Source organism: Caretta caretta, chromosome 11, assembly GCF_965140235.1.
Source record: "Caretta caretta isolate rCarCar2 chromosome 11, rCarCar1.hap1, whole genome shotgun sequence".
Classification (NCBI taxonomy): Eukaryota; Metazoa; Chordata; order Testudines; family Cheloniidae; genus Caretta; species Caretta caretta.
The window spans coordinates 56,507,946-56,525,178 of NC_134216.1; the positions used below are offsets into that span (position 1 = coordinate 56,507,946).

Genomic DNA, 17,233 nt, shown 5'->3' on the forward strand with positions numbered 1-17,233 from the left:
ATAATCCAGCCAGCATTTTAATGCTGGTGATTTAGCCAAGTACACCATTAGATTTTACAGGGTTTTATTCTGACTTTGATGTATGCTACCACACTGGCTCTGCTGGGTCTCCAAAATAAAGGACAAAAATAGTCACTGTTGTTACTTTATCAGCTTCAGTAGAATTACACCAGCAATTAATTGCTCAGTGTATTTGTCCCCATACCAGATTTTTTTTTTAAAGCAGCTTTGTAAAAACATCTTTGAATTAATTCCCTCATATCCTTGCATCCATAAAGGCCATTAGCTCCTCTCTGCAGTAGAGCAGAATGAGAATTAGAAATAGTCCAAATGGCAAAGATGAGATGAGCCATACTAGAGGTTATAATTACAGTAAATCTCTAACACTACATAATGTTCACACACAAGAATATATGCAGCATAATGTGAAAAAGGTTTTAGCAGTATACATTTGGAATAGTTATATTACACAAGTGACTCACAGGCTAGTGAGCATGACTAGAGAATTGGTCAAATAATCATTCATGAGCTAGGGACTGGGCTTTGATATGGAAATTGAGTGTGTTTCAGTGTGTATAGGCACATATGAAATGTTCACTTGCAAAATGTAGGAGTATGGTACTGGATTTTAAGGTAAGTGCCATTAGTATGGTGCTTGAGATTTTCATGTCCGTTAGTAGTTTTCCTTACCAGATGCTGTAGATTGAATCTCCCACTTCCTAACCTCTGTCGGAGTGCTCCACAGGAAGGAACTGGAAAGCTCAAGAGACTAGTTATGGGATATAGAACTTTCCATCTCTAAATTGTCAGCTCACATCCAGGCCAACTTTCCACAGATATAGAATTCTCTCCCAGAAGGTGCTGAACAACTACAAATCACTACCTTCAGCACCATCCAAATCTCTTTACAACAGCATTTCTACAGTGTACTCCTCCCACCCTCCCCAGCCATGCTAGTAAAGGAGAATAGGAAGAGAAGACATGGAAGCTTACTTATATAATTCTGTCAGGCATGCTGATACATGGTAATGTTCACTATAAAACTACCAGAAAGTCTGTCCATGCCAACATCTCTTAAAAATACCCTTGGCTATTTGGATTGTGATTAGATAAAATATAAATATTGAACTGAGTCTTAGAATGAACACTTGATGGTAACCATCTTAACAGGAATTTTAGATTGATCATTGTGGCTGAATTCTGCCCTGTGATAATGTACTCCTGGCCAGAGAAGTTTTGCACTTCAATCTTTCCCAAGATTTCAAGGGTAAAAATCTTTGACCCTCTGAGGTCTTCATTGGGGTCAGGAATTCACCGTGTTTTTCCTTCTGCTCTAAAAGAAACCACAATTTGAAGTGTTGTCACAGCAAAGGCCTGATCCTGGAAACCTTACTTAGGAGGAGTTCTATTGACTTATTAGAGCTTATGTCAAGGTTTAATAAAAGTTTTCTGAATCAAAGTTTTCTAAGATATATCTTACACATTTACAGTTTGTCACTGTATAATTCAACTCAAAATTACATATTTATGGCTTTTTCTATATTGAAATTAATATGTGAATTTTTCTATATAATGGTTCATCAGTACAGCAGGCTAATATACAGAGCTGGCAAAGAAGCACTTCCAAGTTTGATAGCTGGCAGAAATAAAGGCACAATTTCCCCCCACTTCTTTCAGCACAGAGTCCAGCAAACTTGTTATCCAGTTCTCTCTGCTATGGGTTTCTGAAAATGTTATACAATTAATTTCTAGTTAGCAAAACATTTGTGGTTGAATTTACAGAGTTACCAACTGCTACCTAGAACAGAGATTATTCTGCTAACATCACATTTCTCAGGGAGACCAAAATCAGAGCGGAGACTCACCATTCTTGTTTTATTTCAAAATGAGTTCTACAATGTTGCTAATGGGGGAAACGAGTATTTAATAAATAGGATTTTGTTTTTAGTATATGAAGCACATTGGATAAAAGTTTTATGGGCAGAAAATTTGAGAGATTTGAAGTGAATACTGCAGTAATGCCAAAACAAATACATGGGGATACTGTTCCCTTCACAGAACACACAACTCAGTCATGACGTTCTAAACACAAACAGAACAACACTTATGTCAATGGGATCTTTATGTAGCAACTGCAGTATCCAGCCTGTACTAGTGAATTACTACCCATTTATTACACACACAATATATGAAGTTCTCTAGAAGAGTATAATTTATTTTTAGACCATCAGCCTATTAACATTCAACTTAACTTTAAGGAGTTTACAGCCTTTAGAAAGGACAACCATCTGCTAAATAAACATGGATATTACATACCTGTTTATCTTATGCTGTTGAGGTATGTAGATCACCACTGGGTTAGTGTTTTAAGTCAAGACACTTAATATTTGGACTGGCCCATTTCATGTGTTTGACTCATTTTGCTTCTTATCTTCTCTCTTTAGCTGGTTGGCATAGTGCTGGTTCTCTACAGAGAGACTAATGAAACCTGAACACCAGCATTTCTTTCTTATATAATATTTTAAAATGCCTCTCCTTTCCTCTAAACATTTTACACCTAAAATTAAACTATAAAAGGACAAGAGTTCTGTCCCTCAATGTACATTAAGCAGAAACACCTTTTTCCCTCATAGATTTAATCCAGATTCAAATGTATGCAGCATTCCAGATATGAAATTAATAAGTGTAAGGATGTGGTGGCATTTCAAAATGCTACATTCACTAACTTATCAGATGAACTTTACACAGAGCACAAGACATTAGCTGGAAAGCCACTTTTTCTGATTAGAAAATACTATGTGTACAAATTGTTGAATAAAGTCACATATCAATACAAAATGTTTGTTTATACAAAATAATTCAGGAATTGCATAGAAATTACATCAGTTATCTTAAAAAAATATTACTATGACCATTTACATTCTGTTTTTGCTAGTCCCCAATAACATGACACTAAGCACAATGGGCTACCAAAGAACAACTGTACCTTAAATGAAATTACATATGTTAAAGAAAATAATGGCATGCACAATACAAAATTCTTATAAAATTAAACATTTATATTAATCCAAACAATTTAAAATTCTGGCTCCAGTTATATTGGAATTTACATACAAAAATACAGATGTTTACAAAATTTGAAAAAGCTCTATTGGATAAAACCAAAATTCACTTATTCAAACTTAAAAGATAACTTAAGACCAGAAAAAAACAGTAACAAATGTAAACATTTATCAAATATCATGGTGGAAAGTTTCTTTATGGAATATTTCCTGTATTTTGTTTAAAGTGCTGGTATATATGGTTATGACTTTATACTTTGCATAAACCTGTATCATATGTTAAAAGAAATAGTAATATTAATGTGTGAGCGATTCCAGTTTTAAAATTAAGAATTTAGCAGTAATTTGGACAGTTTAAATTATATTACAATTATTTTTTGTAAACAACTTTTTATAGCTGAATCTGTTGTACTGTTTTGACATTTCTTCTCTTCATCTTAAGTGAACTTTCAATTCTGAATGTATAAAAATACTTTTATTTCAATACACTAATTAGATTAAGTTCTTCTGAGAAGAAGATAGAAATACCTTAGTTTAAAACTACTGGGTAAAAGCAAGGCCTTCCAAAATTTAAAAAAAAAAAAAAAAAAAAAACTAACTTGTTTATTAACTGCCTCCACAAAGTCGACTTATTTCTCAGTTATCGATTCATAGAAAAGAATAATGTATACATAACATTAATATGTACAGATGAGATAGTGGAGTCCCCTAATAACTAGGTAGCTCAGCTTGTTCATGGTTGAACACATACTGGTATTAAAAACAATATCACATGGATATCAGTCTTTATAAAGAGAACAGAAAAGACTGATTTTAACACATAAAAAGTTAAGGCCTGATCCTGCAAACTTTACTCAGCTGGAACTTCCATTCAGATCAACAGGAGTATTAACCAAGTAAAGAGAGCATTATTGGACTCATTTGTCTGTTAAGTTGGATTTAATATACAAATTGCTTAAAATATTTTTTATTCCATCCTCTTGTTATAAAGGTACTTAAAATACAACATTTTATTACATATTAATAAAATGAGCATTTACATTATTTCAATGTTTGATATTTTCTCTTGAATTTTAACGAGAAATTGCTTAAATATGACAGGATCAAAATGCACATTTGAGGAAGCATCTTGCAACTAACTAAATATCACAATTCTCATTATGTAAGACAAATGAGACATCCACACTGAGGAGGATTTAGTCTAAGCTATGCAGATTCGAAGATCCAGGAAATAGTTTAAAGTGCCATTTACTTTCATAATATTTCAAAGAGCTTTAATTACTTCCATTCCCTATCTGAAAAGGCTCCCATTTTCACACTATTAATAAACGCAGTTAGGACCTGATCAACATTTGCTCCAACCTGAAACTTGGCATAATGCAGTGGTTTTTTTCAGAGCATTGGAACAAGAGGAATAAAAAAAACCCTAAAAAACCCTGCCTTTATTTTTTGTAAGATGGAGAGTACAAAACAGAATGTTTTCAAAAATTGATAGATTTATATAACCAGAGCTCTGAATTTTAATTCTGAAATTTTGCAGCCAATTTCTCAGCATGAGTAAGTACTTTGAGGAAAAATAGTTTGGTTGTAAAAATTATGCAAGCAAATTAACACACTCTCCATCCCACATCTATCAGCTTTTTAAACACATCCTTAATGTGGATGCACAGGCAATAAATGACTATGCGCTGCTATTAGTCTCATCATCTCTGATGTTTTTAAGAGGTATGTACACTAAACTATTATGGGTATTGGAATATTTATAGTTTACTGTGCAATCTGTATTTCAATACAATCCAGATATATGTATATGGAGACTGATATATATGGAGACAACTTTTGAGCATGTACACTTGTTTCAATATGCACTTCAGTGCAAGACTTTTCACACTCTTACAATTAGATTTGTTTATGAAGCAAGGATCTTCAGCAATAAGACTGGCAACCTACCCTTATTCTATTCTAGTATTCCAGAAATATTTATGCTAGCATATTAAAAGTACATGCCACATGCAGTACACTATCCACAAGTAACCAGTCAGCTAAGGCAGAAAGATTATCCTTACCCACAGCTAAACATTCTAAGTAAACAGTATTTGCTGAATGCATCCAATATATCCCAATATTCTGCTGATTTTAAATGCTTAGTTAACAAATGATGGCACGGTCACTGCAGCAAAAGGCTGTCAGAAATTATTAGTTTCAATTTCTCTGCTTCAATCCATTATCAAGTCTTAGTCACAAAAATGTGCTTATATTATTAGATCACTGTCTTGAGCATTTTTATAAGTTGTTTAACTAGAGTCCATTTATTAACATTCAAAAGTTTTTACATTTTTATTCTCTACTTTATTATATTAAACATTTTTTGGACTAAAACTTGAAAAGTGCAAATATATTCAACTAAATCGCCTTCAAAACATAAGGCTCTCCCCTGATGACAGAATTCCAGTTTCTCAGGAGTAAAAGCCATTGCCAGCAATGGACATGAAAGGAAGTACCCATCAGAGGATCACTCGAAAGTGCATTTCAGTATAACCATGCTGCACGAATGGACAAGCCATAATCTCACAATATTCACCACTGGAATAGATTAGAATCCTAAATTCAGTTCAGAGGACCTGCACAGACAGACATATGTTAACATACTAAGTCTGTCATAAAGTCTTGAGGATGTTGCAATGAATCATCAAACCGAAAACGTTTAGACACTGTACTGCTGTCTTCTGGAATGTTCTCTTTATCTGCTCGGTCACTGCAGGTACCATTACAAATTGGTTTAGTATTCCTTTCCTCTGAACACTTTGTTGTGTGTTCCTGCATTGGAGAAGGACAGGAAGATTCTTCAGGACTACGCAATAACATGAATTCTCCTTGTTTCAGCCAAGAATGAGAGAGACAGGCTTCTGCTGTTGGTCTTTCCCTTTAAAAAAGAAAAAGGAAAAAAAGAAAATCAAAAGTAAGCTCTTTTATTTAAATAAGTGAAAGTACTAACCTCTTATGTGGAATGCACAGCTTATTTCATAAACAAAAAAAAAAAATCAAGAGTTTGGACATGTGAAAGATGGACAGCCTTGGAGAGTGAAGTCTTAGCCCCACAACAGGTATTAGGAAGGGCAACAATTTTACAGCATCCTCAGATTGTTGCCTTCTTACTGCCAACACAACTACAGAGGACTACCTGGATTCTAGTTTGGCTCAGGTTTCAGAGTTGTTAACCAAAATGCAAATGGAGGGTCAAACTTTGCCCTCCACATCTTAAGATCATTTACTTATAGGTAAAAGTTGGCCAGCAGAACTATTATTTACAATGCATACGCAAAAAATATATTCAAGACCGAGTATGTGATCTGGCAGTTAGTTTATTTGCAAGTTGAGCAAATTTGATTTGGAAGTCATGATGGCATTTTTTGAAGTAAAATTGCTTTTAAGCAAATAGCATCTTACTACATAGAAAAGTCAGTTACAATCGGACATTACCACCAGATAATCTGATATACAGTCAGAATATCTGATAACTTTACAATTCAACATTTAAACAGAATTTCCATTATTGGGATCTCACTGGTCAACTCAGATTTTCCATTTGAATCCAGCACATTCTAAATATTTATACCACATAGAATGTGTCCATATGAAAACCAACAATTTTATGTTAAATGGTCACTGGTCTTATCACATTTATACTACAGTAGCACCCAAAGTCCTCAATCAGGATCAAGACCTTGCTTTGCCAGATGCTTACAAACAAATAGAAAGATGCACCAAAGAATCTGCTACCTACTCTGGGTTTTTGACAAGAAGTTTTTCAATGAAGTCTCTGGCCAGGTATGAAACTGATGCAAAAGTTTCTTCTGAATACTCCACATTGATTTGAGAGATATTGAGGAAAGTTTCTTGATTATCTGCCCCCACAAATGGAGATTCTTGAGTTAGCAACATATATGAGATTACACCAATATTCCTGAAATGAAACAAGATGTAATTTATCTTTCATCCTAAATTCTAAGTAAAATAGACAGCAAAATGAATTATCTCCCTTTATCGTTGGTGCTGTGGTCAGTGTTCCTTGTTATTTCTCATTCCACTGGCAACAAAAGAACCAAAGCAAGCCACAGTTCTAAGCAATTTGATTACATATACATGCAATACCTGATATGTGTTTCTTAATGCATCATTCAGAGCATTAAGTGATTTTGCTGGTATGCCACTTGCTCTTCCTAGCAGTCAAGAGTGAAAGTTGCTCGGCTACTTAAATCTGCTCCAGCCATTTCTTTCTTGCAGCCGCCATCACTCAATTACCTTCTACTTTGGAGGGTAGGATAGAGTGTGTTTTCCAAAATCAACATTAACGCTTTGTTTTGAATTCACCAATACAGGCACACAAGAGGAATGTGGTTAGCAACCCACGTGATGTCCAGACACATCATCATCCCACAGTTATGTCACCTTTATCCCAATTGTACAAGAAAGCATTAGAGGGAATCAAAAGTATTCAATCTGCTGAATACAAAAGTTATTTAGCATAGAACTACACTACAGCTGGGTAATCATGGCTTTCAGTTCACTAGCAACTCCAATTAAAAAAAAAGTTTAGGTTCAAGTCAAAAACAAAAAACAAATTTTTCAGCAAGTCAAAAACTCAAAGTGTTTGGTTTGATCTGGCTCAGTTTCTCCTTTTGAATTTGGGTATTTTAACAAAAAGGAAGGGAAGACTCACATATTAGCCAAAAGTGGTGGTGGTTTCCATATAACTTTTCGCTCAGTGGTTGGGGATACGGGAGACTGATGTGAAGAAGGGATTTGAACTTTTTGTCCAATACTGCAGAACAGTACCCTGGCTACTGCACTATAGAATATTCTGGTGTAGGTCTATCTCAATCTCTCCTGTAGAAGCTGTTCCACTTTTTTATAAATTAAAGTCATTGGAGCAGGTCTCCTACATCCTAGGTGAGTGTTCTAACCTCTAGAGTCATTCTCAAACTTGCTCATGTGCAGTGACTATGAACTGCCACTACGGCAAGGCCTGGAGGACAAGACTGTCCTTACCACGAAGTTGAGTCTTAGTGCTGTGGAAATAGAATGCCTAAAGAAGCTTCTCCCTGACTGGGTGATATTACCACTACTTTTTACCCCAGATTATGGAGCAATTCCTCAGTAGTTATGACATTTCCTTTGCCAGAAACTGGATATTCATTTCCTGATTCAAAAGGACTGTGTAGCTGAATTAAGAGATTGCTATAGATCCAATACCCTACTAATTTTTAAAAGATGCACCTATTTTAAATATATCTTGCAGGAAAGAGGAAACTCTTTTGCTCTTTATTCTTAAAATAAGAGAAATTTCCTTTTTTTTTACCTCCCCACTCTAAACACGATTTTTACAGCAAATTGCATCCCCCGTAGTTCACATTTTACATAGTTTTGGAGGATAAAGTAAATGCATTTGACCAATAGCCAGCTACTGTTCTGGCATGGCATGCTGTCAAAGGCAATCCGTTCCTACTGTTCTAGCACACCTTTTCAGACCATTTTGGAGCACTAGACACTCCTGGTACTGTTGTTGCTCCCTTGGGATCCCCATGAGCTCCAGCTCCAAGGCAGAGGGTCTCACTTGGTCCCAAGGCAAGGAGGGAAGCTGCCCTCTTCTTAACAGGACTTATGGAATGTTTTTCCCTCCTTCCTGTGAGGGGGTCTTCTCCTTATCCTCATCTTTTGAGAGGAATCATTGGATCTGCTGGAGTGTTCTGTCAGGGCACTGCTCAGCAGCTCCAGTCAAAGAGATAGGGAGCAGAAAGATTCCAAGGCTTCATGGTGAGCTCCACCAGGTGCTTGCAAAGTCTGAACTCCCAGGACTGCTTGGTGCAGGGACAGAAGGAGTGGCAGAGGTCACACCTTAACGAGATGTGTGACTCCCCTAGGCAGCAAAGGCAGCTCTCGTGTGGGTCACTTACTGGGACGTCCCAAGGGCAGGAAAGGTAAGACTTGAAGCCTGGACCTTGGGCATAAATGCCTCAAACATTGGGGGATTAGCGAAGGTGGGAGGAAGAACCTCTGATCCCCATGATCTAAATGACGACTGTACGCTAAATATGAAACTTAACTAACAATACATAATTTTTTTTTTTTTTACAAGAAAGTTGAACTGGCAAAGCTACAGGAGGTTCCATCCCAGACAGCCAACGGTAGAAAAAGAACTGCAGAGGCAGTTGGTCTGTGCTGCCAATGAGGCCATCGGTTCACAGCAAGAGGTGTAAGGTTCAGGCTGGACCAACACACACTGCCACTGAAGAACTGTCAGTCCAAGGTTTATGGAGCATGTGCGCACCCATAGTGACCAGCTCTCAAAGAAGGGCAAGTACCATGTATAAAAATTTAAAAATCCAGACAGCAGAAGCATAACATTTTTAAATTCATGGTAGAAGTGGAAACCCACACTGCAACATAAAAGATGCACATAAGATTCCCACATTGTGACTCATACAAATAGAAAAAATAAACTTGTTTTTCCAGTTTCATGGAGAGCTGTGGAGAATGTGGAAGGAAGATACTTAGTCACACAGACATATGCTACTATACTACAATAGTATCGTATTGTTGAGATAAAGTTTGGGCATGAGAAAGTAAAGTTGAACTCCACACCATGTAGTTTATAAGAAAATTAAACAGGTGAGGTTTCTTGGTGTGAGGAAAGACTTCTATACTAGGGCACATTTGGAGTTGCCCAGAAAAAAAAAACTTACACAATGAAAAATTATGAGGAAAGAGGTTGTTATTGCTGCCTTTAATGTGCTCCAGGCTCAGGAGAAAATTATATGTAAAATAACTCCAGAAAAATAACAGGCAGTAAAGCTATGTGGAACGAGATCAAAATAATAAGAACTTCTTAATATTTATGAAGATGTGCAAATGCAGTTAGCTTTCTAGATTACGAACTTTGAAAGAGAAAGAAGGGAAAGGGGGTGGAAGTAACACTCAAAAACGTGAGATTTTTGGAACACATTCATGGGCAACATTCTTTTTTTTAAAAAAACATTTCACATGTATAGGAATAAGGCTGATTTGGAGATATGAACGTCTATTTGGTTAACTGTATTCACATTAATCCACATTTTTAGTATATAGCATAGGATACTAGATTGTTAGATACTAGATTCAGTGTTTGATGGTCAATGAAAAGATTAATGTAGGCCTGAGAGGCCAATTAGTAGTGGGCTGCACCTGCCAGGTGAGTAGATCTTAACTGATGATGAAGACCACCTGGAGAAATGCTGGGAGAGGACTATAATCAGAAGATGTTTGCAGCAGAAAGGAGCTGTAGGTAGAAAGTGAGGAACTCTGCAGTAACTCTCTGGGACTAGAGGTTGTGATGAGAGTCCAGGAGATGGTTAGCCCTAGGATTCTCTCCTAAGCAGAGTAGAGAAGTCTAGGAAGATACCCAGGTAAAGACCCACCAACCACTTGAGTGGACCAGGCTCTGGGGGGGAAGCCTTGATAAAGGGAGTATCTGGACTTCCAAGGAGAGCACCCTTGAAGATGTTCAGCTGTTGAACAAAGCAAGGAAAAGAGCAGAAGAGAGAGAGGAAAGATCAAGCCTAAAGGCAGGAATAGGTTTGAGTTTATAGTTTTAAACTGGGATTTATTGGGGGATTCCAGGGGAGCGCCTTGCAAGAAGGGTGAGATTAAAGAGGCTATGGAGAGACCTGCTGACAGGCTCAGGTAGGTAACAGGGGATGAGAGAAGTATAGCTGTATCTATAGGGTCCCTGTGCTGAAACCCAGAGGAGAGGGAAGGCCTGGGTTCCACTATCAAACACCAGATAAAGTGGTACAAAGAACTTGAAAAAGAGATAAGGACAACCAGAAGGGTATGATGACCATGAGGTAATGTTGGGGCTGAAAACTTTTGTGACAACATGAGATTTTTATTTGTTGGACTCTCTGTACCCCAGAAAGGGCGGAGCCTGACCTGACCAGAGGGTTGATTCACAAGACAGGCAACACAAGACCAGAACAATCACTCAGAGGGGGCACTAGACAAGACTGAGCTGCTATGCCACACCCAGCCACAAGAAGTGCACTCTTCTGCACAGCGCTACAAGGTTTATATTGTTTCTGCAGAGTAACTTTTAAATGCAACATATATACAGTGCTTTAAAATGTAAATAGTGGAAAATTAACATTTTGGCTAAAGTGTTCCTGCCATATCAGATAATGATGGAAAAGTAAAGGATTTTTTTAGGAAAAAAAGTGTGCAAGAGTAGCTGATATCTGAATTATTTAATGTCCAATTTATTTAAACTTAGTTACTATTATCTTTAGAAGAAATAAACTTACCACATATCTGTAGCCGTGGTAATAGGATCATAGTTTAAGATTTCTGGAGCTGGGAAAACAAAGCGATACCCTTCAATGCATGATTAAAAATATGTAATATGCTATGTCCTATTCAAACAACATTGGTCATACTATGGATTTTTGGCAAGTTTATGCTAAAATACAAGACTATAGGACTAAACATGTAGTTTGTGAAGTGAAGTCTCTATTACTATTATATTTAGCTACAAGACTGAAGATGAAGGAAATACACTGATGTCTCTGAAGAGCACTAAAATCACTTATGGATTGGCAGTTGCTTACACACAGCAGGTTTAGAGTTGTAACACTAGACTGGAAGCTTCTTTTACAGCCACCTGACCCATTTACATTTAGACAGTTCAATTCTTTGTTGAACCAAAGAGATGAAGCTATTTTAAACACAAACATTTCAGTGCACTCATACTATGATGCTACTTGCTGAATCAGTTTGTGACCTGTCCTGTATCCACATTAGTGCTGTTCTAAACCAGTTCAGCTGCAATGCCTTCTAGGTGCCTATCCCAAAGTTCCTGGTACAGCTCCCAGAGCCAAGTACTCTACTGATACCAAAAAGGTCACTACAACATAGCGTGGGACAGCAGTAAGGAGACCTGACTGATGCATATTGGCTTGTCCACAGCAACAATAGCAGCGAATTGGTTTTTAGAACTGCTGGAAGTCTACTCTACTTCAGCCCATTCTTAGAATACTTGTAAATTGGTTGAAACACTTGTGTTGACACCAAGCATTCTAAAGAGTTAAACTGATCCTTCGAGTGATCATTTTCTTTACATAAATAAGATCTTAGGCTGAACATAAAGGACTGGCCTCTACTAGGAAGTTTCATAGATATTCTAACCAGTTTTAAAACTGGTTTAGCTAAAGTGATTTTTAAAGTCAGCGGAACCCATTCTATGCTGTGGCTCCAAGCAGCCTTAACTGTTCACTACAGCTCCACTGAACCAATTTTAAAGACAGAATTTGAAGGAAGTTTCCTCAGAGATGTAGGTCTTAAAAAAAATCTGGATGTTTCCCCTCCACTTCCTGTCCAGAGGATAATTTAATCTTACTGATCAGCTTCACTAGAATGCACACCTAACATAAAAAGTTGCCTATCTTCCTCCACCACAAGAATTGAATAGCAGATGCTTCCACTCATCTCATATGAAGATTTTAAAAAGATATAATAAACTAGTAGTGCACTGTAGAATCAAATTAGAGCTAAACCCCAACTGACTGTGTCTATAAGTTACATTAACCTTGTTTTATTATTTGCTCACTTTAATGAAAATTTTGCATATTAGCATGTATTTGCATTGGGCCACCTAGTCATTAGAGAGAATTAGCAAGGTTCTAACTATGCAATTTCTCAAAATTAAACACCATTTTAAAAAGAAAACAGTACGACTTTATATACCACTTCTGTTTTCAGTGCACAAATATTTTTAACTTTTAAAAAGAAAACGATTAAGTCTCACCTGGTCTACACACTACTAAAAAAACCAACCCCACTCAAAATACAACATGTGGCCACCATTAGCAGACACAAGACACTAGGTACAAGAGTCTCAGGACATTGAGCTTATATAGCACTGTACACGTCTAGCTTTCAAATTCAGTGAACTATTGTTTTAATTTGCATACAAGAATTTTAAAAGGAAACAAGCCCTTCCTTACCTAGATATTCTGTAGTTCCTATGATTTGCCGCAGTTCACTAGCATTCTCGATCTTCCGAGACATACCAAAATCTACAATTTTTATATCACCAAGAGGATTGAAACTGCTCAGCAAGATGTTCTGAGGCTAAATGGAGAAAGATTAATATTTAGTCTTTAAGGCATAAATATGTAAGTATGATTTAAATGGTAAACAGTGTATACCAAAGTGACATTTAGGTTGTATTTAAGCATTCTGCCAATGTTACCTTGTTAAAACAGAATCCACAAAAAGCATTTCTGATGCCCATCTGTAACATTCTCTGACCAAAGCCAGACCCTGATATCTGCAGCTCTTACACCATTGCTAAAAACACAAAGGTGGAAGACTAATATTTTACTCAGATAGTACAATCCACTCCAAAGTCACACTGTCTTATGAGGAACAGGAGAATAATCATTTTCAAGAAAACACAAACTGTGGCATGCTCAGAATCCTTCTGTAATTATAGCTGCATTTTTCCATGTTCTGTAAGATAATATTTATTGTAAAAGTTTCTTTCAGTTGCCAAGATACAGCCATTAGAGTGTGAACACATTCTGCAGCCCTGTTAAACCCAGCCTTGCAAAAGACTGATTCAAATAGTAGTAGCAAACGGTATTAATTCTCCCCTTGCAGGTTCTTTTCATCTCAGTGACACGAACTTCAGAGGCCTGACTGGGTCCATTTAAATACTAAGGTTAAGTACAATTAATTTAATATAAAAAGGGATATATATTGAAAAAACTCTACATTACTGAAAAGTTCAGTTTTCACATTGATAAAATTGAGAGTTTCGAAATGCAAGTGCTAGTTCCTACATCAGTGTTGACTTGGTCAAGATATACAGCCTGTTTTTGGTTTTTAATCACAATGTATTAACTGGAATATTTAACAAGCAACTACTACATACAGTAAAATTAACTTGGCTATATTGAACATAAGAACCTTGACTTTGCATAAGATACTGTCATTATGTGCATTTCTAAAGTGCCTATATCTATTGTATGTGCGCTAAGATGCAAGTAATTAATCACACCCTAATACACATCTTAAAATTGCAACAGTTATGCCAGTGTTTCCATCACGTCTTCCAAACCGTTTTGATGTAGCCATATCCCACACCTCCTTTTTATACAGACTTAATTTGGTGCTGACATATTGAACCAACCAGCAGAACGAAAAAAGGTAAGTTATTGGAATAACATGTAATTTTACCTTTAAATCAAGATGCACAATATTGTTTTCATGCAGACAGCAGAGTCCTTCAAGTATTTGTCGAATAAGTCTGATAATATCATTTTCTTCAATTCTCTCATCTAAGTCAGGGACACACAAATTAAAGATTTCACCTCCGGCAGCACTGAAACAAGAAGATAAATATACATAAGCCACATTAGATGTACTAAGCTTAATCATTTTGACATAAATGCCAAATTTAAGAAGAGTACTAGAGTAGTAAAACTGCCCAAATGTCTTTACAATTCAAATTATTGCACATTTAAAGAGAGGCTGTTGAGAAAGTTAAAAATCCTAAAACTTTATGGTATTTTTAATGTATTCATCAGCCTGTTGATCTACAAAAAAAAATGTTATAAAATGCAAACAGGCAAAGACAAAAAGGAATTTCATAGTAGGAAATGTGTGTTGAGATTTCCAAGTGGAAGGTGTGGCTTCCTTGCACTGATCTGAAAATTTCAACCCAGTTTCTAAAACTTTTACACCAAGTCACAGGATGATCATCTTTAGTTCTCTTCCAGCCCTCCACAAAAGGATTTACTTAACTGAAAGTCAAAACCAAGAATCTCCTGAACAAGGCAAAAGCCTCAATTAGACCAGTTACTAATGCTAATCCTAGTTGGAAATTAACAATATTCTTGCTGGTTGAACTCCTTCAGGGGCAAAAACATTGCAGTCAATCACTCAAAATACAGACAAGAAGAGCCTCTAATGAAATAGAAGGAAATTAATGTGGTGGAAGAAGAAAGTGAAAAAACCACCACCCGTGTTGGGCTCTTGGTCCCGCTGAGAAAGAACTAGAGATAAAATTCTAACAGCAAAAAAAAAAAAAAAAAAAAAGTGAGTTACTGGGAAAGAAGTCTAGTAATGTTGTGGTATTGGTGTGAAATCTTATTCCTTAGTCAATGTTGCTCAAGGTCAATGAATCAGCACCCTCACTAAGAAACCCAGCAAATAAAGGTCTAGAAAAAAGTGAGTCAATGAAAACTGACTGAAAACTGACAGCATAAGGCACCCCCAGTGCAGAGGATATTTTTAAATAAAAAAATCAAGTGATTTTTCCAAAGCTATAGTGGGGGTATCAGCAAGCAACATTCCAAGAAAACTTATCTAAAAGGAAGAGTCATAATCCTTGCCATGCCTTAAACCATTCGTCTAAAGCCAATGACTTCTAGCAAGAGCTCTTATGTCATGGGGTGCTCAAATATTCTCACTGTGGATCACTGTAGAAGATCCTATCCAAGACCACCTATCCAGACATCTAAAATCTGCAACTGTACAATGCCTGTGTGCTACCACCACCATGTAAAAAATGCTTATGCATACTCCATGTATTTTTCTGGATTGCACACTATTTAAAAACCTGAGATTTTGTCAGATTTAGGTTTTGGCAAACCAGATCCATGCTTTCCCTGAAGCAACTATATCACTTAGTTCTATGAAAATAAAACCAACCACTGGGATAGCATAAAGAAAACAAGATGAAAATAAAGTTCAATAAATGTGATGCATGTAGTTTCTTGGTTACAGCATGCACTTTGTATCTGTGCCATTGTTTCCTTCTCCATGCATGTACAGCTTGAAATTAGCACTAAATCTCTCCTCAGTGCTTCAGTCTCCTCTGTTCTACTCTCTCTAGTTTGAGATGAATGATGAATTAAAAAAAAAAAAAAGATGGATTTGAAGATAAGCTTCTATAGCTGCCAGGTGCACTCAAAGTAAAATTAAGTAGCTCAAAAGAGAAAATTGAGGAAGATACAGGCACTTTTTATCTGCTGTTTGCTTGTATTATTAAATATGAACTTAACAGATGTATATGAAAGATACACATTGTAATATTTTAGATAACATTGACTTCTGGTAGCCTACTTCCTAGATTCAGAAGATCTTGTGGCACCTAGAGCAAAAAACTGAAGATTTGCATCTCATAGGCTGCCAAAAACCATGCTGCTAGGTGAAGAATTTGGCTCCACTTCCATAACGAATGGTCCAGGCACCCTGGAAAGAAGGATAGTGTATTAAACACTAAAACTGATGATTCCAAGCCAAGATCTGGGGACAAGATGAGCTTCATCTTTCTGTTGACTCAAAAATACAAGGGAAGGCATATCAATACATGATTCCAGTATAATATGAATGCTTCTGTCAAGAAGTCTGGATGCTGCTAGCACTTGGGCAGCAGAGAAGAGATGTGGTGCTGTCCCTGACGGATAGAAGATCCACTTTGGATGTCTCATTTTCTCAGTATGATGTTCACAAATGAAGTTACAAACCACTTGTGCACCATTTGCAAAAGATGCCTTCTCTTTGGGTACAGAGTGGAGGAACCTGCCAACAGATCTCCAGCACAGATGACAAGACTAATGACCCTGATACAGAGTTGCTGAAGAAACATTCAAATCCCTGTTACAGCACTCTTTAAGGTTGCCTAAGAATCAGCATCCCCTTCTCTCTCTCTCTTTTGAGTGAAGTGGGGAGAAGGTAGAAACTACAGCTCAGTATACAATCCCAAGTAACCTCAATATTCAGGTCTTCAGAAAACCTTGCCAAGATCCTCCAAAGTAAAAGCAAGGACACTCAGGGTATGTCTACACTGCAATAAAACACCTGTGTCAGCTGACTTGGGCTTGCAGGGCTCAGGCTGCAGGGCTATAAAACTGCAGTGTAGACATCCAGACTTGCACTAGGACTCTGAGGGGGGGCAGGTCCCAGAGCCTGTGCTCCAGTCTGAGCCCACACATTGCAGTTTAATAGCCTTACAGCCCAACTCAGATGTCACAGGCCAGCTGGGGTGTTTACAGTGTAAACAGGGTATAGGCACACTCAGAGTATGTTTATACTGCAATTGATGTAAATCCAGGGTAGAAGAACTCAAGTTA

At 36.9% G+C, this 17,233-nt stretch overlaps 1 protein-coding gene across 4 annotated transcripts in view; it reads right to left on the reverse strand.

The window, feature by feature from the left end:
• Positions 1 to 2,189: 2,189 nt before the first annotated feature.
• Positions 2,190 to 17,233, reverse strand: part of STK17B (serine/threonine kinase 17b) — a 30,747-nt gene continuing 15,703 nt past the window's right edge. For 3 of the 4 annotated variants that reach the window (XM_075118033.1, XM_075118034.1, XM_075118035.1), the window contains exons 4-8: positions 14,334 to 14,478; positions 13,097 to 13,223; positions 11,399 to 11,468; positions 6,847 to 7,026; positions 2,190 to 5,985 (exon numbers count right to left, since the gene is read on the reverse strand). In XM_075118033.1, the coding sequence (XP_074974134.1) occupies positions 5,703 to 5,985; positions 6,847 to 7,026; positions 11,399 to 11,468; positions 13,097 to 13,223; positions 14,334 to 14,478 (805 nt within the window). In that variant the 3' untranslated portion in view covers positions 2,190 to 5,702. The remainder of the gene's footprint in view (positions 5,986 to 6,846; positions 7,027 to 11,398; positions 11,469 to 13,096; positions 13,224 to 14,333; positions 14,479 to 17,233) is intronic. The other variant, XM_048869887.1, reaches the window with a different exon arrangement.